Source organism: Drosophila kikkawai, chromosome 2R, assembly GCF_030179895.1.
Source record: "Drosophila kikkawai strain 14028-0561.14 chromosome 2R, DkikHiC1v2, whole genome shotgun sequence".
Taxonomy (NCBI): domain Eukaryota; kingdom Metazoa; phylum Arthropoda; class Insecta; order Diptera; family Drosophilidae; genus Drosophila; species Drosophila kikkawai.
In genome coordinates this window covers 10,176,162-10,201,364 of record NC_091729.1, presented here as the reverse complement: position 1 = coordinate 10,201,364, position 25,203 = coordinate 10,176,162, and the positions used below count along the sequence as shown (strand labels likewise).

Below are 25,203 nucleotides of genomic sequence, written 5' to 3'. Positions count from 1 at the left end.
TACGATTACACATTTTGGTTTTTGTTTTTTTCCGGCACTTAGGGGGAATAACAGTTATTTGTAAAGAGATTTGGTGTGCGTGTATGTGTGTGTGTTTGCATAAAGTAAATTAAATTGTTTGCATGCAGCATTAACTTCTAATTAAATTTGCTTTAAATCATTAAATCAATGGAGAGAGAGAGATTTGTGAATTTTCGGTTGACTTTAAAGCAAATTCAATCAACTATATTTCGAACTAAGCGGGCTGGCTGGCCTAAGGCCATCCTTGGCTAGGTATATACAGTATATATATTATATAAGTATATATATATATATATATATATATATGTTTATTTATTTGTGTGGCGTGTTAGTGCAGGAGTAAAATTCTGTGTTGTATTTCTCTGTTGAGGTTAAGTTGGAGAACACAAAAACGATAAAATGCTAGGTGAGCGGTAGTTTCACGAACTAATTTGAGGGTTTTTAAACATTTTTTGAGATTTCTGAAGGTTGTACATGTTTTAAAATATTTATTTGAAAGCTTTTTAAATCTATAGGGATTATAAAACAATAATTTTTGGGTTTTTAAATCCCTGGAAATTTAAAAACAATTTTTGGGGGTGTCTAAAAGTATGCCATGATTTTGCAAAGTTAAAAGTCAAACTTATGTATTTATTTGGAATAAAATTACGTTAAATGTTATTAAAATTCTTTAAAATGCTTAGGAATTGTCGGGTTAACTTGAATTACTAATTTATTTTAATATTTATTTATATTTATTTTAATATTACTTTAATACTTCTTAATATTTCATTTTTAAGATAATTTCCTTTTACCTATTAAATCAGTTCGTGAAAATGTGGCTATTTAGGCATAAACATGTTCGAAAAAAGAAATACTTTCGCTGGAAAATCAAGAGAAAAACAAAAACAACAAGGAAAATAATAATCAACGAGGCAGCACTCAAAACGAAGAACGGAAAATATAAAACGAAATAAAAACCAAAAGGGCAAATTGAAAAACGAGAAGGTATCGAGAAAGTATAGAAAAATATATAGTATATAGCCATACCGCAGCTGCAGCAGCGACAGCGGTGGCGCGTGTTTGGGCCGCTTTTAATTGTGCCTGTAGGTGCAGGGGGGGATGGAAGTAGCGGCAGGGGTCGCGTGCGCACCTGCCCTTCACGGCGTCCATGCAAACCGTGATGGAGCCATCGTCGTGCCTGGCGACGCTCTCCTGCGGATGGGCAAACCGGCACTCAGACTCCGCCCGCTTGCAGGCGCCGCGCAGGAATTCGCGGCACACCTGGATTATCGCATCGCCAGGATCATTGCGATTCATCGATTCATCCGGGATTCATAAACCACACACACACGCACGCCGATCATCGTTGGATAGTCATTATCATACATCGCATATACATATACATAAAGATATGATCGATATTCATAGATCGATTTCGCAGCGGCATCGTTGGTTTCGGTTTGGTGGATTTGCAGATTGTTGGTTGGTTTTTCGTATCGGTTGAGGTTGAGCGTTGGCAGCGGATAGCAAAAGTGGCAGCAGTTGTGGTTCAGAGTGGTTTCAGTGGTGTTTTCGGTTTGGTTTTTGGTTGGTTTCGGTTGGTTGGTTGGTGTGTGTGTGTGTGTGTTTAGGCGGAGAAGGTGTATGTGTGTGTGTGTGGAGTGTGTTTTTTGGAAATAATGGAAGGATATTCAGTAACAAGTTCATTTCTTTTCTTTTTTTACTATTTTGTTTTGCTTTTTTTTTTAGTTGTCATCAAAAGAAAAGTTAAGTATTTGCGCAAAAAATATATGTATATATATTTTCGATTCGTTCCAAGTCAATTGAAGGCAAGTTTTGTTTGTAATTTCATTTTTGTTTAGTGGTTAGAGCCGATACAGTTGCATGTTAGGTGTTTTTTTACATGTTGCTGGTTGTACTTGCCTCTTGGAATTCGGTTTTATTTTGTTTATTATTATTTTTGGTGTATTTTTGCTTCATGCCGATTAGTTTTCAATTTGCATTTTTGTTTTAGGGTTGGTGCACTTTTGAGTACGAGAAAACACAAGAGAAACACGTAGCACAAACATAACGAGAATGCAAGGATTATTCGAAATCAAGAGTAAACACAAGGACTTTACAGGGAGCTCGGGGGTTGGACTGTTTGTTGAGCGAGTATTTCGGTGTCTGAGCTGAATCGAGATAGACATATTGAGGGTATAAAGATCTCTTAAAGGAAAAAGAACTCGAAATCAAACAACTAACAACTCTAGGATTATAGGTATCCTCAACGGGGACTGCTAATCTTTGACTTTATATAACTCTAACTCAACTACAACTCTAGGGGCTTTTGGAGAATGGAATGAAACGGGAGCTTCCCTTTGGCTAAAAATAATACCTCTCTTCAAGTTGATAAACTTTACAAAAATCATATAAGAAATGTCAGTGCAAAGAATTCTGTAATTTTTAATAATTTTCTGATAATTTCTTGGGCTATTTACAGAGCTGGAAAGCTTCCTGGAAAGCAGCTGCTAGGCCAAGCTGCTATATGGTGCGACCTTGATCGATCTCTACTGACTCGAATATATAATATTACCAAGATAAAAACAAGAGAGAGAGAGAGCTTATAAAATCAGAGGAAATGAAGAGAACATCAAGATTGGGTTGTTGGTGATTTATTTCGGTTTCAATTTGGCGGTGTTAGACAAATACGAATGTGTGTCAAAAAAACGTTTTCGAATCAATTCTGGTTATTTGTTGTTTTAGGCGAATTATACAGTTGATTTTGGTCGCAATTTTAGCTCGATCATTTTTGGCAAACTCAAGAGAACTCAAAACTCTGTACAATTTGTTTTTTTGTTTTCGTTTTTAGTTCGCAATACTTGTCAGACGTAGTTTAAGATTAATTCTAATTAGAAATATAAATACATAAAGACATGCCACGAAAGGAAACATAAACGAACGAGAATTTCTTTCTTTCTGTTGGTTTGTTTTTTAGGTAAACGAAATTAGATAAAGTAAAACACAACGTAAGCGTAAATTAAATCGCAATAAATTGACTTCCATGGATACATAAATATATATATTGAGATATATAGTACAGCCGCGGATGCGGGGGCATTGGCCCGGAACTCACCTCTAATCTGTCGGAACGTGGTATTTTCTGCTGGGCCACCTGCACTGTCTGGGGCACCACGGGTCCCAGCTGGGAGGCCACGGCCGTGGGATCGGGGCCCAGCAAGGTGGGCACCAGGTGACCCGTTGTGTAGTACGGACTGTACGAGTTGGCCGGAATGCCAGTCAGATACGGATTTGTGGCCTGAAAGGTAGTGTGTATAGATTGATCAGTTCTTAAGTAACAAGAGAGGGCTTTTTTTCTTAAAATGTAGGTATCTTCCTTCTTGTTTACTCTATAATTTTCCTTCTCAATTATTATTCGTAACTCCCAGCTGCCTTCTGATTTCCCTGACCAAATCCCCTTTAAAAAAATCTGTTTTATTTATGGCCTAAACCCAGTCCCGCTTCCAATCTAATGGCTCAACACCCCATTTGGACAGCTTCACACTGCCCCCATGGAGTGACCCTTTCGGCACAAATTATGCTTGGCACGCACTCGTAAACCTTTTTGGTTCTAATGAAAATTCATGCATTTTTCAACAATCAACATGGGGCGGCTTTTCCTTCCTAATGATGGCTGTCGTTTAGCTGCAAATCCACAAAAACCATGTCGCAAATTATTTGAGAATTAATTTTCGATTTGTTATAAACTCCCCCGAGACCTTCTTTCCCCCCACTTTTTCTGCATGAATAAAACATTCCACTGCCTCCCAGTCTTTGGCTCATTTTCGCGCACTTTGAATTCCTCGCTACGTTTTTTCTCTCTTTGGTTTTGGTATTTCGGATATTCATGGTCGTGGAAGTTTCACCTCCTCTTTGCTTATAAATATTCATATTTTGTGGAAAGTAGGGAGATGGGAGGACAGAGGTGGGCAGGAAAATTCAATTAAAGTATTAGAAAGCGTTGTGGAACTTACCACTGCTGGCACTTGGCCCGATATGACCGGCTGGCCGGGCGCGATTCCCATCTGTTGCATCAGTGCATTCTTGAGGGCCAGATGATTGCGTCCATTTATCAATAACTGATCCTTCAGATGCTGTGGTGGATGAAAATATTTGCACGGCGGTTTATCACGATTACAGCGGCCCTGCAAGGAAAAGAAAGCGAGCGGGAAAAATGTTTAGCAAATTGTTCAACTTCATAAATTGCCCGCAACTGACAGGCAGTGAGTGTGGGCATGGGTTAATAGTTCCTCCAAGTGGGGGGGTTAAACGGCAGCTGGCCATAATTCAGTTTCGATTTGTGGGGCTGTGTGGCAATTTAGTGAGCCAGGAAGTGCTTTTGTCGCACTAAATAAATTACTCGAAACGAATTTATGTTAATGTTTTTTCTATTCCTGGGCCATGCGGGTGGTGCCATGTTGATTAACACAAATTGTTGTGCTTAACCTTAATGTTTGGAATAAATAAAGCTCTGTGTGTTTTCTTATTCCTTTTTAAGGAATATACTTCAACTTCTTTTTTTTGCTTTAGAATTATTTAATATAAGAAGTCCTTGTAGCCTAAGGTCACTTTAGTTTCCCGATACTGACGTCATGTGAAATGCAAACTAACGTGCCTTTTGCCTGTTTAATCTTCGCCAGCTTTGAAGTTGATATAATTGGAAGGACTCCCTATAATTTCTGTTATCCTTGGCATGACTCACAGCCCAGAGAGTGCTCTGAATAACTCCATGTTCGTGCTGTCAACACATTTTCCCCCAAACAACACACAAATCCCAACCAATTAACTGCATGCAAGGGTAAGTGCAATTTTCTTTTAGGCCAAAATCTCTGAATTCCAGAATAACCATGAACAATAGCATACTCTCGTATGTACGATATATCGAAATTCGTTTTTAATTGCGAAAAAGTAAAAATTTCACTTCATTAGCACGTGTAATTGTGGCGGCGACTCACTCTCATTTAAGCCGAAATGTCAACAATAATTATAATGACCGAAGGGATGAAAGAGCGCCAGCTAATGCGCCCTGATGCATGCAACATGGCATGTGGAAAAGGGATTTCCACGCGAAACGAGGCCAGACCGACCCGACTGGCTGGCTGGCAAACAAATATGCATGTAAATTATATTTAATTCAGAGCAAATGGAGTTAACAAATATTTGCATACGGCGAGCCGAGCAGCGACTCAACTCAACTCAACTTAAAAATGAGCGGAAAAACATTGAAAAATAAGAATTTTTATACATATTTATGTATGTATGTAAAAAGGGTAAAATTGTGTGTGCATAAATTGATTGTTTGTCCTGGCCAAAAGAGGATAGCGGAGGGCCAGAGACATGCCAACTCGCTTTGGCTTTCCTTTTCTGTTTTTCCCCCTTATCCCTTTTTTTCTCTCAGCTTTTTTCGGTTTATTTCTGCCGCTCCTGCTGATGGCATTTAAAATTTATGACGCCATGAAAGCTGTACAAGATTTATGGCGCCCCCAAACAACTGGCGCTAACTCACAAATAATTGTTGCTGAACAACATTTCACAGTGTACTTTTATTTGCTTTGTTATGACGCTTGCGGAAAATATACACATATTTGTTAGCATATTGACAAATGTGGGCCAAACTGGCAGGAGCAAGTTTTTAATAAACTACAAACTATCGGGGATGTTGCAAACTACTATAAATTAGGCTAATTAATTGTTGGATGCCGAGGCATCTTCACCATCAGCTCCAGCAGCAGCAGCAGCAGCAGCAGCGCTGCATAAATATTTGGCGAGCCAAAAAGCAAAATACTTTGCATTGTTGACTCGCAATTTTGATCAATACATAGCACAGAGTATATGCATACATATTTATTGACGGCAAGCAAATATTTTTCAGCATCCTTCGGAGCAAAACTTTCAATCAGCAACTGTCGTGGGCACACGAGAGCACAAACACAGCCACTTTGGCTTATTTGTTTGTGCTTATTGGCGCCACTGGCAGTAATTTAATGCCTCGATTGAGTTTATTTAACAACAGCAACACTGCGATTTGACTGGCTGTCAGTCTGGGTGCAGCACTCTAATTTGCTTTAATGAAATACTAATGCAATTTTTCACTCTCACGCTCACTTGTTGCCACTTGCAACTGGGTTAATTGCCGTCTGATGGCCCTCGAAACAGGTTAGCTAATGGCTAATTGAATTGCCACCATAAATGTAGTGTGTGTCGAGAGCTATTTGATGAATGAATCTATAAATCGATTTGGTTTTCTGCTTTTTTCTGTTATCCTTTCAGCGTCTCCGACAAATGTAAATTGCATTTGCTGGCCACAATCAAATAAGACATTATTCTTACGCTCCAGGAGAGGGAGAGATCTGCAGGACAGACATTATCTTAGAGTGGCAAGCGAGCTGGCTTTCCACCTCTCCACATTTTCACCCGGGGCCATTTTCTTTCTTGTGGCTGGCGCCCGTAGATATGCAACACTTTCTTGCTGCCGCCGCTTGACATTGCGCCACCGCGATTTTCGTCGAGGTCCTTTTTTTAAGTTTTTTTCCCTTTTTTTCCACACGCCACACTAAACATTTTCATGTCATTTCGATTGTAATCTGCATGACTGCCTCGCTCCTTGGGCATGCAAAAAAAAAAAAAGGAGAGAGAGAGTGCGAGAGTGGAAAGCGAGTGCGAAAATTGCAAATGGTGTCCACTCACGCACGCAGCAGCGGGTGGAAATGTGGGGGAAAAGCGTAGCATATTTGCATTGCCAACGTTCGCGTCCTGCAACTGAAACTGGAACCCTTTTTAGAGCATTCGCCTTTTTTTTTCAGGCAACGCTTCTTGTTTCACAGCTTCGGTCTGATGCAGATTATCCGCTTTAAATTGCAATGATTACTTTTTCGCTTTCCTCTTTCATTTTTTTTTACTCTCTTGGTTTTATTTTTTTGGGATGGATATAGCAGTGATGGCATTTCAGAGCCATTTTTCTTCTTTTGCCAGGCCATTCGAAACAATGTCGCTGTCGTCTAGCATTCTGGCATGCCGGGGGAACACAAGAAAAAAAAAAAAAAAAGAAAAGCTGGGAGAAAGAAAGAGGGGGCCCATTGGCTAAGGAATTTCTCATGTTTTCATGCCAAGTGCAAGTCAGGTCCAGTCATGTATATCGTCGCGTATCGCATTGCCATTTGGTCGACATGCGTCTTGGGATCCTGTCCTGCGAACGCAGCTGCTGCCCATCAACTGGTAGGGGAGCTAGGAGAGGAGCACTCAAGTCCATGTCCTCGTCCTCGTCCTCGTCTTCCACGCTCGTCCAAGTCGCAGGGTATTAAATGTCATTTTGCATTTCGTGACAAGTTGGCTAATCTGACTCGAAAGTTATTTATTTCTTCTTTGTTGAGTGCAAAGGAATTTTTCTTCCAGCTTGCCCTGAGAGCATTTACATGGCATTTTCCCGCCACCCATCAGGCATTGGCCACGGGCCCTTGGTTTGCTCAGGGTTTCTGTTTGCTTGGAACTCCATTTTTCCCTTTACTTTTTTTTTTGTCCAACTTTAGCTACTTTTCTTCAATTTAGCGGCGATAGGAATCGCCTTTGAATGTTAATAAAACGGATTTTTATGCAAATTTAAAACTGTTTAGTGGTTCGACTTAGCTATGCATTAAAAGAAGAAAAAATGCGACTGCCGTCTTTGTGTGCGAAAATAGACAAAGAGTTGGAATAATGCGAATGAAATATGTTCTGAAGCCTGGCTTTTGTTTGATATGGCGAAAGAGAAATGAGTGCCAATGGTTTTTCAAGTAGAAATACTGCTTGGATATAGTCTTTAAATGTGTTTTTTACGACACAAAATTGGTATGAGGTGTCTTTATATCGTTACGAACTAAAAAAACTTTAAGAAAAAGGAAAGTTTACTCGGTAAGCCCAAATTTGTATACCCTTGCAGCTTGCAATTGGATCATTGGATCGATTTATGACCATTAAAAAAATATAGAAACCACGGACATGGCTGGATCGACTAGGCTGTTGATGCTTATCAAGAACTTTTATGGTTTAAAGAGTGGGAAATGACTTCTAAACTTGTGCACTCTTCGCCTTGCCTTAAAGCGTTTTAAAACCACTAGAGCTCTCCCCAGCTTGTTTTAATCTTCACTGACTTATTTGTGCACTAAAAAAATATTAAATGAGATTTAAGAAAATTGGTTTTTTTCACACAGTGCCATAAATAGCACAGGGGCGTTGTTACCAGCGGCAGCAACCAAGTGAAACTTATGATAAGCCACTTTGGAACACACAAATTGCATGTCCTCCGAACTTTTGCCGCTCCTCACATCGTCCTGGAGTAGTGCAAACTCCATTTAAGGCTTTACATAAAACATAAGCAGAAAATGTTGCCGAATAAAAAAAGGAAAACACCAACTACAAACGGCCCCGGCCAGGCATAATTCCCTGACACTCTCCTTCGCCTTTTTTGGTCCGTTCTTAAGCGAGTCAGTTGCCAACAAATTTAATGCAAACTAACGGCACTACAAGCTTTAGCACTTTAGGACCCGCACACACACATGATACAGAGAGAGAGAGAGAGAGTTGAAAACTATTTTCGACGCTTAACGGAGAGAACTCAATTTGTTTTCACTTGGCCAGCAGAACGAACGTAGCTCAATAGCACAAACGGCAAATAGAGATAATCAAAAAGCAATTGCAAACAACAAGGCCTCAAAATAGCCAGGACGACACACGAGCGCTGTCTGTGTGTGTGTGTGTGAGGACACAGTGAGATATTTATTGTATAAATGCCAGGCAACAAAATAAATTAAAAATGACAATTCACAGTAGGCATGGCCAGGGAAATCAAGGCAATTTTCCATGTGCCACAGACACAGACACAGGCACAGGCATAGTTTGCAGTTTAATTTTCAATATGGCAAGCGAGCATTGAAAATGAAAATATTTTCCTGAAATGCAAACAAATTGGCAAAAGGCAAATGGTCAATATTTGCCGGCCATAGAGTAGAGCTGGCAAGCGAGATCCAGGGAAAAGTGTTTGCCGGGCTCGGGACAAAACAATGGCCAAAAGCAGAGGTGCCTGCTCCGAAAGGGGGCTTAGATTTGGAGGGGGGATTGGGAAGGTAGACAACACACCGACGACCAGCGGTGCATGTTAAGCGATTTGCCTCAGACAAAAGGCAACATAGCCGGCTCCTATACATATATATGGTATATGTATGTATGTATTTGCAGTCACTGAACTCCCCCTAAAAGCCGTGCAAGTGTGTGTGGATTTTGCCCCCTCCTGTTTTTTATATTCCGTATATCTCTGCTCTCTCAGTGCATGTATGTGTGCGAGTGCAGAAAACAATGAACGAGCCTCGACTTTCTGTGGCCATGTTTTTTTTCAATCATGCGTTCGTTTCCTCACTCATTCATTCATTCAATGAATGGGGACCCTGCCCGCCACTGCAGTTGCATACTTTTGGGATTTGCAACAGATTCCCGGCAGGATTCAGCCATCTGCCTCGCTTCTATTAACCCGTTTATGCGTTGCGTGTCCTGGGAACTTAAGATATCGCAAAATTAAATTGAATTCTAACCAGATCAGGAAATTGTATGTAAAAGGGAATAAAAATAATCTATAAAAGTAATTGGTAATTACTAATAAAAAAATTAATGGCCAATTTTTAACTAGATTTTGTCAGTTGCGATCGAACAGAGAAATAAACGAAATAAGATAATCGTGTTTAATTCAGATACTAGTTTTTAATTTCTATTAACTTATTTCTTAATTTTTCGTTCCCATTTATTTTATTTAGTTCATGAAATTACCGCATAAATACTAGCCCTTTAAGCACTTGCCCCAGTGCGACAATCTAACTTGGTTGCTTTAACTTTAAACTGGCAACCGAGGGACCCGTTTCAGGGTGAACCATTATCCTGGGGAATAACTGCATTCAGGGGATTTGTGTTAATTGAAAAATGTGCCCTATAATTTTGCCAGCACAACTGTACTCGGGCAAAGTGGATTACCTTCTGGACAGGAGGAGTGCACTCAGTTAATGGAATTCTACTAAACGCTGTTGTAACTGTCGTTCTGGCCCAAAAAGTGTAGTTGGTTGGTGCCTTGCCTTTTCTGCTCCTCCTTTTTTTTTTTGTTCCTGCCGCACTTGAGTTGGCCAAATGGCAATTTCTGATTTCAGTAGTGGCTCTATCTCACTGCCGTGTTTTCGTTTCATTTGCTCATTTAACCTCCTCTTCAGCTGTTTTCCCTCACCTTTTGCCCTGCCTCGCCCCGTTTGGCTCGTTTCATTTGCCGCTTGCTGCTTATCATCCTCGAAATTCACTTAATTTAATTAAAGTGCAAAACGGGAACGGAGTGAGAGCTGGGCACAGAAAAAAAAATAATAAAAACTCGGTGAGAGCCCCATTCGCGAAGCGAAATGGCCAAAAAAAAAAGGAGAAGGCAGGAGACTTCCACATTATTTTTGCACACAAACACTCCACGCTCAAAACCCTGGTGCAGTGGCAGTGGTCATTTCGCTCCCGTCATCATCATCATCGTCGTGGACGTCATTGCTTCATTTTCGCCTGCCGGTTACGGGGCTTCGGCTCCGTTGCGCCCCCGAATTAATTTCCGTTTTGCAAACCAATTGAAAATCCAATTTTCAATACACAAACCATATAACGCCATGCTCTCCTGCACCTAGTCCTCTTCTCCTCCTCCTCTTCCTCTGGTCAGGCATACGTTTAACTAACGTCCCAGCGGCGGACGCGGTGCGCACACGTGGAAAAGTTTGCTCACATTTAAAGGGCTTTAAAAAAGTGGCCGAGCGGAGGCCATTGGCCACTGCACCCGAAAGTAGGCAACACAATATATATACGGGCATTAAACGTAAACCGACTGCAGCCTGCAGGCCGACGTGGTGGCAGTGCCCCTTTGCCCCGCTTCGGTTTGCATTGCCGTGTTTATTTGTACACAGGCCGACACATGCACACACAACACACATATGGCCACATAATGCACGCCGTGGCGCCCGAGCAGGGACTCTCCTGCGACACGGGTTGCGGTGCTTACACTGGCATAAATAACAGAGTAATTTTAAATTTTAAAGTAAATTTCCATTTTTTTTTTTTGTACTGATGACAACTACATTTGTTATTTTACCATTATTCTAAGACTCAGTAATATATCTTACTGAGTAAACACATTTTTTCCTGTGTATGTGCGTGTTTGTGTTTGTAGCACATTGATTTTTTCCCTGGAAGCCTTTTGCCTCCCTATGAGTTGACCACATGGCCATGTGCCGCTTTACAAATTGCAAGGCAGACTCCTGGACACTGGGCTTTGGCATAGCGATTCCCGATTAATCTGGGGGAAGGAGTCTTGATCGCCAGCAGTATCTAACTGGAGGCTTTTGTTTGAATGGAAGGCCCCTGAGGGAATGGATGGCCTCTCGGGGGAAGTCTTATTGCGCAATTGGGAGTAATTTTAAAGGTACAGGTTTGGCCATTTATTTATTCTACCTTTTGTGTGTTGAATTTGCTCCGTTGCAAAATGAATATCAATGAAGAGAGTTTTCGTTCTATTTGTTATTTTATTTGTGCCAAACAATATGTATGGCGTGTTTTTTGTTTTCGAGGCTTTTTCATAAAGTCCACTTTAAAAGCATTTTTAAGCCTAAAAGCATGCTGCGGTATTTTGGGACTTTGTTCGTTTTCCACTCCCCTTTCCCACCATTCTGTTCTTTTACTTTTTTTATGATAGAAATAAATTTTCAACATTCCCATACACATATTTTTCCAACACACGAGGCGAGAAGGCCAAGAGCGAGGTTGTATTATTGAGGATGGGGTCTCGCATTGACTTGACATGACTTGACTTCGCTCGGGTGTTATCCTGACTGCGAAATCGACACTCACATAGATACTCGCATACACGCACACACTCTGACGGAGATTGGCATAAACTGCGGCAACATTTAATGGCGAGCTTCGTTTTTGGCAGACATTGATGACTTTTTAACTGCAGTCATTTGCAAGGCGGCGTCGTTTACACAGCTCTCGCACATACACACACAGCTCACACACTGGCATAGATATGGCAAATGTTTGCCTAGGAACCGCACCACACTCTCACTCGCACTCAAACTCACACTCACGCGTTTCGGTGGCGTTTCCGTTTCCTTCAGTTACGTTCGCCATTTTAGCAAAAGGCGGCGACATCAGGAAAATATCGCGTGACGCGGCGATAAAAATAATCACCATAATGTAATATGAAAAGAGGCCAACGAACGGTGAGGGGTGAGGCATGGTAGGTAGGAGTGAAAAGCCCGCCGCTTGCTTAATCGATTTTCCCTTTTCTGCCCTGTGCCTTCGCAGGCGTGGCCCCATTTAATGCGATTATTTGCGATTTTTTTTCTGTGGACGTCCGCAGTGTCCGCAAATTAACGAGCCCCCATAATAATTTAGTCGCATGCCGTAATAACAAGCCGCAGAAGTGTGTGCCCCACATACAGAGAAAGAAAATGCAGGTCAGTTACATATTAGATGGATAATTGACATTTTTAGAAAATACCAATGTGATACGTTTGGTACAAGCAAAATTTATTTATGGCGCCCGAGCAGGGAACGAAGTAGAACGTCTCTATTAGAATCAATTTAAATGTTTGTCATAAGGAGTTAAGGGATATATAGTAATTTCAATCTTATAGGTAAGTTAAGTTAAATCTCATACGTCTTCTTTCAGTGTACAATTCGGGGTACTTTTTGGCCTCCGGGTTGAGTTGGTGGCCCCCAAGGTCGTGACACAGGCAAATTGATTTCGTTTCATGTTGTCGGACATATGTTGCCGACTTTTTGGCGCCAACGCCGCCTCCGTCGCCGGGCACTGCCGCCGCTCGAAGACATTTGCATGATCGTAAAATGAGAAATAAAAACGGGTTGTGCGGGCCGATGGGCGTGGTCTTGCCTTGCGGTCAAATGAATGGGCGCTGGTGAATAAAAAATTTTATTGCCCATATGTGTTTTGTCCTGGGACATCGTTTGCAATTATTATGGCATACTTATGGGGCCGCCAGCCTATTGTTGCCAACTTTTATTTTTGTTGTTTTTTGTTTTATTTTTTTTAGGGCTGCCTACCACTTTTTTTTTTGCTTTCTAAACTCCGCCACAATGGAGGAGCACTTGACATTTAATACCGGCATGCCGAAGCATTTCAATGCGGCAAACTAATTGAAAAGGGAAGCTCTGACAACAGACAAGGAGAAAGTTTATGGCAAACACAAACAGAGTGGAGCGACATGGGGACACGCTTTTAATAAATCCATCACATAACCCGCATTATTAAAAAGATCCAAGTCCTGACACGAACAAGCAAAGTTTCGCTGGCAAACAAACATGTCTAGCGACAGAGATGGAAGAGGATGCCGAGGAAGAGTACACACAACTCGCACACGAGCACAAAAAGCGCTTATCAAATTTCCACAAACGATGACAATCACAGTGAAGGATCGCAGGACGAAAGGCAAAGCCAAGACCCCGACCAGGACGAAATGATTGGACGTTGTGGTGCTTTGCTCTGCCCTGGTCTGCTCTTGAGTGAATGTAATCGCCAATAAACTGCATAAAGCGCATATGAGCAGGACGGGCTGACAATGGGCGAGCGTCCGCAGGACATCGAAAGGATTCAATCAATGCGCAAACAAAAGGCCAGCAGACCGGGTCGACTTGGCCAGACGAAGAAGACCCAAAGGCACATAAATAATTCAATTGTCAGGACGCCCGGCAAATGCAACATGCGATAATATTACCCACCGAACGAAGGAAAAACTTTGCTGCTAACAAAAATAAACTTTTATTTTATTTTTTTTTTTTTGCCACTGATGTTGCCATGTAACAACTTTATCGATTTACACAAAATGGGGCTCGTTATTAGTTCGAGTTCGAGGAGGGACATGTGTGTGTAAACAGAGGGTGGGCAAAGCAGAAAGGACATCGAGCCAGTTGTCGGTGATAGAAGGCAGAGAAAAGTTGCAGAGGCATTTCCCTGGCTCCTTTCACCTCAATTAAAGTCTCGACTTTTGGCCAGCCGCCTAATCCCGAGTCCTTAGGCCAGGATCTCTATCTGGCCTCATCCTTCTCTTTTTTCCCCAATTTTTTATTGCCTCTCCCCCTGCTTTTATGGCCTGCCACACAGCCCCTTCATCATGCGAAACCCCCGTTCGATTTTTATGATTTGCCACACACCCGGCTACGTTTCCTTTCGATTTTAAAGGCCGGAGAACATAAGTGAGTGTGCGAGTCCTTCGATCGGTCGCTCGGGCAATTTTTTATTGTTAGAAAATTATTTTCTCCACACAACGTTACGTTACGCAAGGAGCAAAAGAAGAAAAAAATTGATTTCTTGTCTTTATGGCATTGTCCCTTTGCCAGTCCTGCTGGCTGCTGTTGGCAAATTTAATATGTTATCCTTCGATGTGCGTCGCCCAGCCTCTTGATGGTGGCATGGTGTTGTTGTTTGTTTGAAAAATATTGAATTTTTCGCAAAATAAAAAGGATAAAGGATAACATCTTTTGCCGTGTTTGCGGAAACCGAAGCAAACCAAGGGGAGCCCAGCAAGTGGAAAATTGTCCCTTCTTTCCTTTTTTTTCACCACCCTCCCCGGCCCTTGAAAGTCCTTGCTTGTCCGTTTTGTGGTTAACTTGTTTCGGTTTCCTTTCCTTTTGATTGTCTAACATGTGTTTCTAGCTTACAATATATACACCCAACTATATATCATAAAATATATATATTTTATATATAGAAATGGGAGACAGAAGATATTTGATTTTAGAAATTGAATTGCATTTAATTTGCTGCTGCTGCTTTGAGAATTTCTGCTGTGTGACAGCTTATTGGCTAGCCATATTTTCTATATACATATATAGTTTGTCTTTTAGGTGTCGAATAAATTATGAAATAACTTTCAGCTCGACTGAATTGTGCAGCAATATCTTTTTCTATCAAATTTATTATGAACTTGGCATCTTTGTTTACTTGCCGATGCACTTCATGTCCTGTCTGCCCACAACGAGTACTCACCTGCAAGTAAAAGAAGAATTGTTGTGATTTTTAGACAAATGTTATTGTTTGAGTTAAATTTATTGTGTGGCAGAAGCCAATAATTGGCATTTAATTGAAGGAAGAAATGGTTAGTTTTAAGCTAAGCTTAAATTAGACATCAATTCAAGTTATTTCAAAGAAAGCAGTTCTAAACAGAGACATTTATATTTTCCCTGAAGTTTTAAGGGATTTCCTGTGAACTTTAAGTGCATTTTATTTTATTTTCATTTAAACTGCCTTCTCGACTGCAGTTTTCTCTGCGGCTGGAAAAATCCAACTGTTGAGTCTAACTGAAAAATATGAATATTTTGCGGCGCACATTTGGCGGGGTTTTATTTTGCTATTATTTTTAGCATGCCTTTTTTTTGCCAGCATTTTTTTGTTCATCAACAAAGCATTAGCGCTTGCCCGCTTAGGGACTTTCACAATGCAGTTCGTTTTTTTTTGTTTACTTGGGCTGAATGTGAGTTTTTGGGGAGTGTGTGTGTGTAGGCGTGTCAGGCCCCCAAAGGCCACCAAACAAACAACAACAAAAAAGCAGAGAAAATGAACGAACAAACAGACGGGGCAAATGATGAGCAGCGGTGGGCAGGCAAACAAATGAGAAAAAATTTCAATTCTAACAGAGAGAAAAAAAATCGTTAAAAAATATACGTATACAAATATAAACAGAGGTGCATGGGAAGGAGAGGGGAAAAAATACATAAAAAATAATATCATGAATGCAATGACTTTTAATGTACAGTTATTGCGCAGCTGTCTGATGTCCCAGACCCCTCTCGCATATACCACTCATACGTATATATTTTAATATTGCATACTTTCTGGCGTTGTTGCTTACATGACGCTGCTGCAAGGAGAGCATAAAATAAGCTGCAAGTGTGCACTGCACCGTATATCCTTTTTGGCAAGCTTCATTGCCACTTTTGGCCAAAATGGTTGGACCGACAGTCGGGCGGGCGCCGCCCGGTTGCCCGCCGCACATACTAATAAGGCTAAGTGGCAATGACAAACACAAACGTACAAACACACCAACACGCAGGCAGGGAAGGAAGGGGAAAGTGCTGCTGGGGCGACAAATGTCTGTTTGGGACTCTGCGGAACCACAAAGCGAAAATTTTATGACTGTGGAATGACCTCATAAGCATGCGTGTTTATTTTTTCCGCCCCTTCCACCAGTTTGGTAGAGTTTTGAACCCGCTTTAAATGCCAAACAAATTGGTAATTGCCAGCATCGGTGGCTATCACAAATGCAGAGGAACACGCATTCCCAAATCAGTTCGATGTCCTATTTTGGCAAACAAAACCTGACCATTAAAAAATATTTATTTTCTGGCATTTAAACTTAAAATTGTTTCGCTCTAACAAAACAAAAATCATAAACTTTCAATGAAAACCACACTTTTCAAATTGATTTTATATAAATAAAGCACCAGAAAACTATAAATTATATAATAATCCACAATAATCTAGTTTTTCCTTAGAAAAAACCCATTTATTCTTTGTTGAAATCATAATTATCTACCAAATTCTTAGTTTCCAGTGATTTAAATTCAATTTAAAATAATTTAAAACCAAAAATCACTCCTTTTTGAAACATTTATAGATCATAAAGAGTTTTCTTTGCCTTTTTTATTATACGAAAAAAAAATATTTCAACTTCCATCAATGTCGGATAGAAAGTGCCAAAGCTGGCATTGTCATTTTGGCTATTTATAGGCAACTGTCATATTGCAAATTGATGCCCTGCACTCGAACCATTAGCCTCGAGTCCTGCTCCTTTCCCTGGCTCCATCCTGCTGCAGCAGCCATTTCTTTTATAATTCTTTCGTTAAGGAAAAATTGCAAGGAACTCGGAAGAAGAGTTTGTCTCTCGCTCGCTCCTTTGGGCCGAGATGCGGCGGCTGCCTTGTCAAGCCATAAAATGTTATCACAAAAAGTATTTTCCAAGTCAGCGCACACACAAAAGCAGCTGAGAAGGGGTATGTGCGTGTATGTGTGTGTGTGACAGACAGACAAACTTCAAAGCAAAAGTTGTTGGCAAACCCACTCACCCACACCCACACACACACATGTGCAGGCAGTGAAAGTTACAAATAGAGTTGCCATAAAATTTCATATGCTTATCACGTGCGTTGCCCTTGTAACCCCCGCACTACACACAAAAACCTCTCAAAAAGCCACCCAGAAAACCCCCCTGAAAAACCCCCTCTATAACGGTTCACTATCCCCTACAACCCGACAGATGGCGCCAAATTGCGCTTGCATCGCTGACATCGCCTTCACACGTCACAAACGCGCGCTCGTTGCCTGTGCGTTTTTGGAGCCAACTGTACCGCAGTGGAGCGAAAATATTTTCGCTATTTTAAGCTGACAACGTTGGATTCCTGCGGCCCTCGCTCTATGACTATTTTATTGTCATATTTATCTACAATCAAGCGGCACACACCCGCGTTCACTGCACTCCAGTTCGCTACTCGAAAACAAAGCATTGCGATTTTCAGTTCTTTCTCTTTTTTTATACCCTTGCAGGGTATTATAATTTCAGTCAGAAGTTTGCAACGCAGTGAAGGAGACGTTTCCGACCCTAAAAAGTATATATATTCTTGATCAGCATCAACAGCCGAGTCGATCTAGCCATGTCCGTCTGTCCGTCTGTCCGTCTGTCCGTCTGTCCGTCTGTCCGTCTGTCCACCTGTCCGTTTCTACGCAAACTAGTCCCTCAGTTTAAAAGCTATCTGAATGAAACTTTGCATATAGTCTTCTATATACTCTCACTGCTATATATGTCGGAACGGGCCGGATCGGACGACTATATCATATAGCTGCCATACAAATGTCCGATAAATTTTTAGAAAAAAAATTATAACTTTGCTGTTTTTCAATATTTTTGCACCATTTTTAAGATATGGTCATTTTATATTATTTCTAAATTTTGGTAAAAATTTTATGAAAATCGGACGACTATATGATATAGCTGCCATAGGAACGATCGGGAAATTAATAGGAAAAAAATTATAGCTTCGTTGTTTTTCAACGTATTTGTATCTACTCTGAGATATAGGCTTTTTTTATTGTTCTAGAATTTTGGTATAAATTTCATAAAAATCGGACAACTATATCATATAGCTGCCATATAAACCGATCGGTAGATGTATACAAAATGTAAAGCTGGGAATGCAAAACTGTAACTGTCAAACTGTAAACATAATAAGTATAGGTAAAATGTAATGAAATAATATCTGCAAGGGTATACAAACTTCGGCGTGCCGAAGTTAACTTCCTTTCTTGTTTTTTTTTGTTTTTGTCGCATTGCCCAATACACAGGCTAAGAATGCGTTTTCCAGCAGCACGAGCGATGCGTCAGGAAATTGGCTTTCCTATTTTTTTAACTTCACTTTTTCCCTTTGACATTTCACGCTTCGAGTGGAGAGACCCATTGTTTAGAGCTGACATATTGAAGAGAGATAGAGGGCTACCGGCAGGCCGATAAGTGTGGCAATACAATGCAATTTTTATGCCGTAACTGGCAGGCTCTAGTTTCCGCAGCCAAAAACTATATAAAAAGCAGTCAAAACTCAATTAAAATTACAGGCAACAACCACCGATAAGGCGGCAAAAATAAACCAAATTAATGGCGACATTTCTGTTGGCATTGAATGGACGCCCACACACAGCTGGCAACGTTCTCCATGTTTTTGGCCCATATTTTTTTAGAGCCAAAATCAAAAAAGCAAAAGGAAAAAACACAGACGAAAAAAGTTAACCAGTCGTGCTCAACACATGTGACCCAGATAATCTTATTATGAACTCATTTCGAGCGCATTTTTGGCACGGAAAACACCATCAAATTAGATTCAATGAGGGCGGCGGCCTCCGTTTCCCAATAAATTGTGGCAAATTATGCGGCCAAAGATTAAATTCGATTCTTATGTAAATATCCGGGGCAACAGGAGGCTGCAGTTAAAGGTTGCTACTTTTCTTTCATATATATATATTTCTTTTTTATCCATCCAATCCAGGTGCCAGGTTCCAGACAAGCTCGCCCAGCCCGGCAGCTGTGAACTGACCCTCTAATCTGCATAATTTGCACAGAATCAAGAGGATGGCAGGGGGAAACCGAGGCGAAACGAAGGTGAGGTCCCTGCGGCATTATAAATAGTCAAAGATATTTATTTGTAATGAGGACCAGGGGTTGCCCACCGAGAAGGAGATGCTGTCTCCACGGGGTAGTTTACTTCGACTTGGACTTTGAGCTTGGACTTCGAACTCGGACTCGGACCCGGGAACGGGTCCGATTAGAGAAACAACATCTGCTCTATGGGCAAAGTTCTCGGCCTAACGATGACCGGGAGGAACCGAGGACCGACCACTGAGTTATGCCAACGATAGACCTTTTTCCCTCGCAAAAGTTGATTAAAAACTGCAGGCGGTGGCCAGTTGATTGTCCAAATGATTCGATGGACAGTTTATGGTCAATTATGCTAAGTTTTGAGTCCTGTTTTGCGGCTTAAACAGCGTCCGACCGCAAATGATAGTTCATTGCTCAATCAATATCTGGTCGGCTTAAGGGACGTCGTTTGCCACATCCAACCAATTGAATTTATTACAAAAGGCAAGACAATTTATTATTAAATAAGCATGACAAATGAATGAAGGCGGTGCCTGGGACAGTGGGCCCAAACGGTAGTGAGTTATGAGTAAAAAATTAATGAACCAATGGTAATAGTTGAAGCATTTGTTTTTGCCACATTCTTTGGTTGGGTAAGCTCTTAAGTACAGCCTATTATAAAACCAACACGTAAAAGATTCCCATGAAAAACCCTGCCTTTTCCTAGAGTCTCCACTTACCGTTTACGGGTAATCGATCCATTTATCGTTGAGGCTCTCAAATATTTATCGATTCTGAAGAAAAACACATCATAAGTTTTCCCAAATCCTCTTATCCAGCCTGTTTATCCCAGCTCAGCATATATCACAGTATTTTCCGCAATTTCTCCCCCGTTGGGTCACCTACCCCAATCCAAGGTCAAATTTTCCAGCCTTCCTCATAGTCGGGCTTCGTCTCCCGAATTTCCACCTACCTCTCGCCCAAGGTCCTTTGTTGTTGGCTAGCCACAGGAGCTCAGTCATGTGTAAGTCAAATGAATTTGTCATGAGGTTTTTCCCCACTGCTGTTATTGCTGCTGCTTAGGAAACCGAAAAAGTGACAGCCCATCCAGGCCACACACACAAACAAATGCACAGGGGGAAAAAAAGTACAAGAAAGGTACGAGATATTAGAGTCTTTAAATCTGTTTGTTTATGAAGTTAAAGGTTAAGACACAGTTACCATGTTCCAATATAAATACTCTGTAATAGAGAAGTATTCTTTAAAATTTAAGAAAATGTAGATTTAAAATCACTTTAAAGCATGCCTAAGAGTAGGCTACAAGGAATTTGGTTTACTAAATATTCAAAGCCTACTTTTAGACAAATTTTTTGTAAAATCTTCAGCTACTTCCAAATTTCTCTCTCTGCATTTAGCCACATGGAAGGATATAGAGAAAGCCACTTGGCAGTTGGGATCGACATTGGGGCATTTATAAATATAATGCCAATAAATACGCAGGGAACGGTGAAAATCTATCGATTGCCCACCTTCTCGATTCAAAAGAGTTTGCTTCTAGCTTGTGTCACCGACAGACCGCCCAAAGCTTGATTGGCAAATGCCGCAACGGGGGTGCCCTTATATCCCCTCTATTCTCATATATACAATGCCTCCGTCCGTCCATGTGTGCGCCAGACTGACGACGCCAGAGGGAAAAAATCAGTAGGAGTGAGGGGGGAAAAACCTGACAGGTGTTTGCCCCGGGCCTTCGGCTTTTGCCCGACTTCCGTCTGACATTTTTAAGTGGCCTCAAAATACAATCCGAAGGCGCTTAATTATGCACACGGCCCAATGTCCGAAAATCTGCAGGAAGCAATTACGTGGGCGGACCTGAAATCGGATAGTGGTGCATCAGGGGGGTGGTCTAGTCCCGAGTGTGACTCATGCTTTGCCCTCTCTTTGGTGTTGATGATGTCAGCTTAGCACAACCCCCAAAGGACTTAAAGGAAAACTAAGACCAGACCAGAAACCGAAACCGAATCCGAAACCAAATCCGAAGTCAAGCGCACAAATCAAAGCCAAGAATAAGAATTTTTGCATTGGAGAAGGCTTCCAACTTGAAAAAGGAAGTGCTTTCTGGAGAAAGAGTAAAGCCAGAGAAGGGTTGCCAGGATTCATTTCTCTGTCTCTCTGCCACTGTTTCTCTTTGAGTGATGGCTCTGAGTCAAAGAGCTCTTGAGTGGGAATTAAAAGAGCAAACGGGGGTTGAAAGAGTAATGAGGTGGCGGGACTTTGTTGATTTGATCCAATTAGCAAGTGAAATAAAAAGGGAGAAAAAGGAAGTCCAATTGAAGCCGAATAAGGAAGTCCTTGGAAAATATTTTTTTTTTTATTTTCTTAGCTTCAAAACGAGCAAAGAGAGACAGGATATCTCCAACCTTTAATCGCGGCCAAAGGAAATCGTATATGGGGAGAAAACTCCATCAGAACGATCCGCAATCACATTAGGAGTTGCTACTTTTCGGCGCTACTTTTCCGGCTCTATTACCCGTGGAAACCGCCGACACACGCACACACATTCAAGTTTAATTAACAGGAACGGAAAAGTTTTGTGCAACAAATCCCAAGTTTATCTGCCCCACGATTGACAACATTTTCGGGGAATAAAGCCGAGACAACGAGACGACCAAGCCAGACCAGACCAGGCCAGGACGAAGGCGAGAAGGTGTAGAAGGTGAGGGAAAACTTTTACATTATTAAACTGGAACTGGTTTGAAATGTTGACAGCAATTTGACAGGGCCAAAAGCCCGGCCCATCGACAACAGAAACATTTACACGGGCGCCCAATTCGGAATGAAACAATAATAACAATAATAGTAAAAAAGACACAAAACCCGATGGGGTTGGGGTGGTGAAAATTCCATGATTGCCAGGACGACGGCGACGACGTCGAGGACCTACTCCTCAAGGGTTGTGTGTGTCTGTGTGTGTGTGTGTCCTGCAGCAAAATAAATAAATAAAATAAAAAGGGATCGCGGGGAATGTAAAACAAATTTGTTTATTGTTGACACTCGAATTGGGAAACGGGATAAGGATAAAGGACGATGACACCTCAACCTTTCATCGCCACGGGCTAAGAGTTCTCCTCTGCCCATTGTTTGCAGGACAACGGGAAAAAAGGGTTCGGGACTTTACTGAGCTATCCTGTTATGGGACACCTTCCCGAGGTGATTTATGAGCGTGTGCCGCCGTCGCTCGCCTCGCTTCTTTTGTACATCATCATATCCTCTTAGCATGCTAATTGCGGCCATTCTCCGCTCTCGGGACACGGGACACATCTTCATATATAGCACCCTGATATCCCGATGAATTCCAGAGAGCCTCCTCCCAATAAAAAATATAAGAACCCGAAACCGTATCCGAATCCGAATCCGAGGCCCAGTTACGTGTGGAACGTGCCGCATAATTCGGGTTTGCCTTTCACTCCGCCTTATTGAATTGCCGCTTCCCATTTGGGACACTTTTGTCGAGTGCCTCCCTCCACCCAGCAATCTCTTTCGGTTTGCCTCCTTGGCATTCATGCGGGTAATTTATGTAAATTTATTGTTCCTTTATCTGTTCTTTTTCAGGCATTTCTTTTTTGGCGAGCACGAGTACTTTTGGTGTCTCCCCGGCGCGTGTTTGCTGTCAAAATATTGGACAACCGAAGGGAGCTGAGCGGGGGAAAAGCGAAAAGCGAGCTTAATCAATTAATAATGAGAATGCAGATGTTTGGTTCAGCTCCTTCTGTGCTTCCATTTCATTTTATTTTTGTGGCCAATGGAACGCAATGAATAAGAAATCGTTTTTACGCTGTTGAATATTCTCGAGTCTGAGTTGGAGCTTTAAATGATTTTTTTCCTTGAAATTATTAACAACCTGAACTCTCCTTGAAAGGAACTAAGTTGGATAGATTTTTGTGGGGCTTTGAGGCTTGAGGCTTTCTTTAGCATGTTTGTCTTAAAGCTTAAATACTCAATTGCAATATATATTCTCTAAATAAGTTTAAGCCAAACCAAGTTCTTCCCCTTTTCTTTCTGCACATTCCAACACTATTTCCTTTACACATTTCCATAGTTCCCTCGGCACGCTTAACCCTCTGCAATTGCAATTCCCTCAACATTTATTGATCCCTTTTCCATCTTAACCCTCTAACGTCCGCTTACCCCAAAACGAATTTGTATTTATTAATAATGTTTTTGGTGTGGAGAAGTGTTAGTGCAGGGAGGGTGGTGGCCCCACCGTTCCAGCGAATTCGACATTTGGTTTTATTGTTTCATGCAAAGACATTTGTACAGGCGTCAGCAACAAGAACAACCCTCTCTCTCTGGCCAGAACTAAACCGAACAAACTCAATTACGTAATAAAAATTTATGAACGCCCCCGACCCACAGAGAGGACATTAAAATTGTTGTTTGCTCTGTTCTGTGTTGCGAATGCTATTGATTTTGCCAGGACACAGTGTGTCCCTCCCGGGTTAAGCCCGAATATTGATGCACAGGAGGCCGGGAGTACATCAGGCCAAATCCCATATCATTAATACTTGTAAAAGGACGAGACCAGCAGCATTGACCCCCATTTGGGAGCAGAGTGTGTGTGTGTGTGTGTTTGGGTAATTCATCTCAATAAAATGCGAGAAATCCACACACAGTCAAAGGACGAAGAAAAAACTATAAAATGTCGCCAGGAAGTGAATAAACAACTCGATTCGAAGGAGGGTTCTCGTGACCAGCGCGTGTCCCATTTCGGAATTTATTAAGGATTCATCCCGAGGTGGCTTCCGCTTTCAAGACTCCTAGATTCTTCGACTGCCTTGGCGGGCCAGAGAGCAAATGGTCACTCAACGCCAGCTGCTAATTGTGAGTGTTTGCGGAACGTGTGAACGACTTTCGTTTGACCTTCCAGCTATCAACGCCAAAAAATCAAACAAGCCCACTACGAAAATTCCCAAATAAAAATCTTAACAAGTTCCCAAAGCCTGGGAAAATAATAGAAAAGTGCCTGTGCGAGTGATGCTGGGATGGACAACCCTTGAGATACATAGATACGAAACTGGACCCGAAGCCTGCTCAATATATTTATAAGCACATTATAATGCATTGTTGTCTCCGTGCGGCGAGTGTCCTTTGTCACATGCACAGCTCAGCATATTAATGATTTCTATTCCTGCCCAAACAACCCGCTCCCAAGGAGTTTAGTTTTCCCTCAAAAAATCAAGGACTGGAAAAGAGGGACTACGACTTCGTTGAAGATGAAGTTCGCAACCCTTTCGGCACATAAATTAATTTTCTTGTTCGCTGAATCTCGGCTTTTCTTGCGGAAAGGTCCGTTAATGATGATCAGCATAAATAGTTTGGTCCGAGGTTCCAGCAGCAGCTCATGATTTGGGGAATTTTTATTATGTATGCAAATGATTATGCGAAATTCCGGTTAGCCGACAAACAAAACATTTTACGAGCATGTGTGCTGCTGACACAAAGGCCCCTGAAATGTTTTCCCCATAATTGAAAATTACGAAATGTTTGCTCGACCGACCGACCGACTCACTCTCCCTAAACGTCCTCGGGTTTCAAGCATCTCGAATATACTCGTATTTATTAAATTAAATTACTCACAGAGGCGAAGGCATTTTTGGGGGCAGAGTTAGAGAACATGTAATTTACCTGGAACGAGAAAAAGGGTGAAATAGTTGGGGTTAGCATTTGGGTTTTCTTGTGAATTTACGAACTAAGATTGTATTTCAAAGTATTAAAGCCACCCATTCATTTACAATATTCAGAGTTCAATAATGTCTTGCCTTCTTAGGAAGTTCGCTTTGCCCGATAGAGTCTCGAATTCCCTATTTACTGACTGGGTTTAGCCCAGCATTTCCGCTTCCAACACGTTTCCTGACCATTGTCTCCGCCTCACAGCCAATTGCACTTAGAGGCCAGCACTTTAAATTAAGTCAAATGCCAAACAATGACG

The 25,203-nt window shown here is 41.5% G+C and overlaps 2 protein-coding genes across 20 annotated transcripts in view; both read right to left on the bottom strand.

The window, feature by feature from the left end:
* The window catches only part of LOC108078030 (uncharacterized), a 291,179-nt gene that overhangs the window by 59,010 nt on the left and 206,966 nt on the right, over positions 1-25,203 (bottom strand). The window lies entirely within an intron of this gene.
* mbl (muscleblind) overlaps positions 1-25,203 on the bottom strand; it is a 169,423-nt gene that overhangs the window by 22,093 nt on the left and 122,127 nt on the right. For 9 of the 19 annotated variants that reach the window (XR_011444478.1, XM_070283994.1, XM_070283991.1 and 6 more), the window contains 3 exons: positions 4,017-4,187; positions 3,119-3,301; positions 1,051-1,284 (listed from right to left, as the gene is read on the bottom strand). Coding sequence is in view for 16 of the 19 variants with exons in the window: in XM_070283991.1 (XP_070140092.1) it covers positions 1,051-1,284; positions 3,119-3,301; positions 4,017-4,187 (588 nt within the window). In the remaining 3 variants the exon portion in view is untranslated. Of the gene's footprint in view, positions 1-1,050; positions 1,285-3,118; positions 3,302-4,016; positions 4,188-14,887; positions 15,086-25,203 lie in introns of those variants that run through there. The other 10 variants (XR_005991103.2, XR_011444479.1, XM_017171645.3 and 7 more) reach the window with 2 other exon arrangements.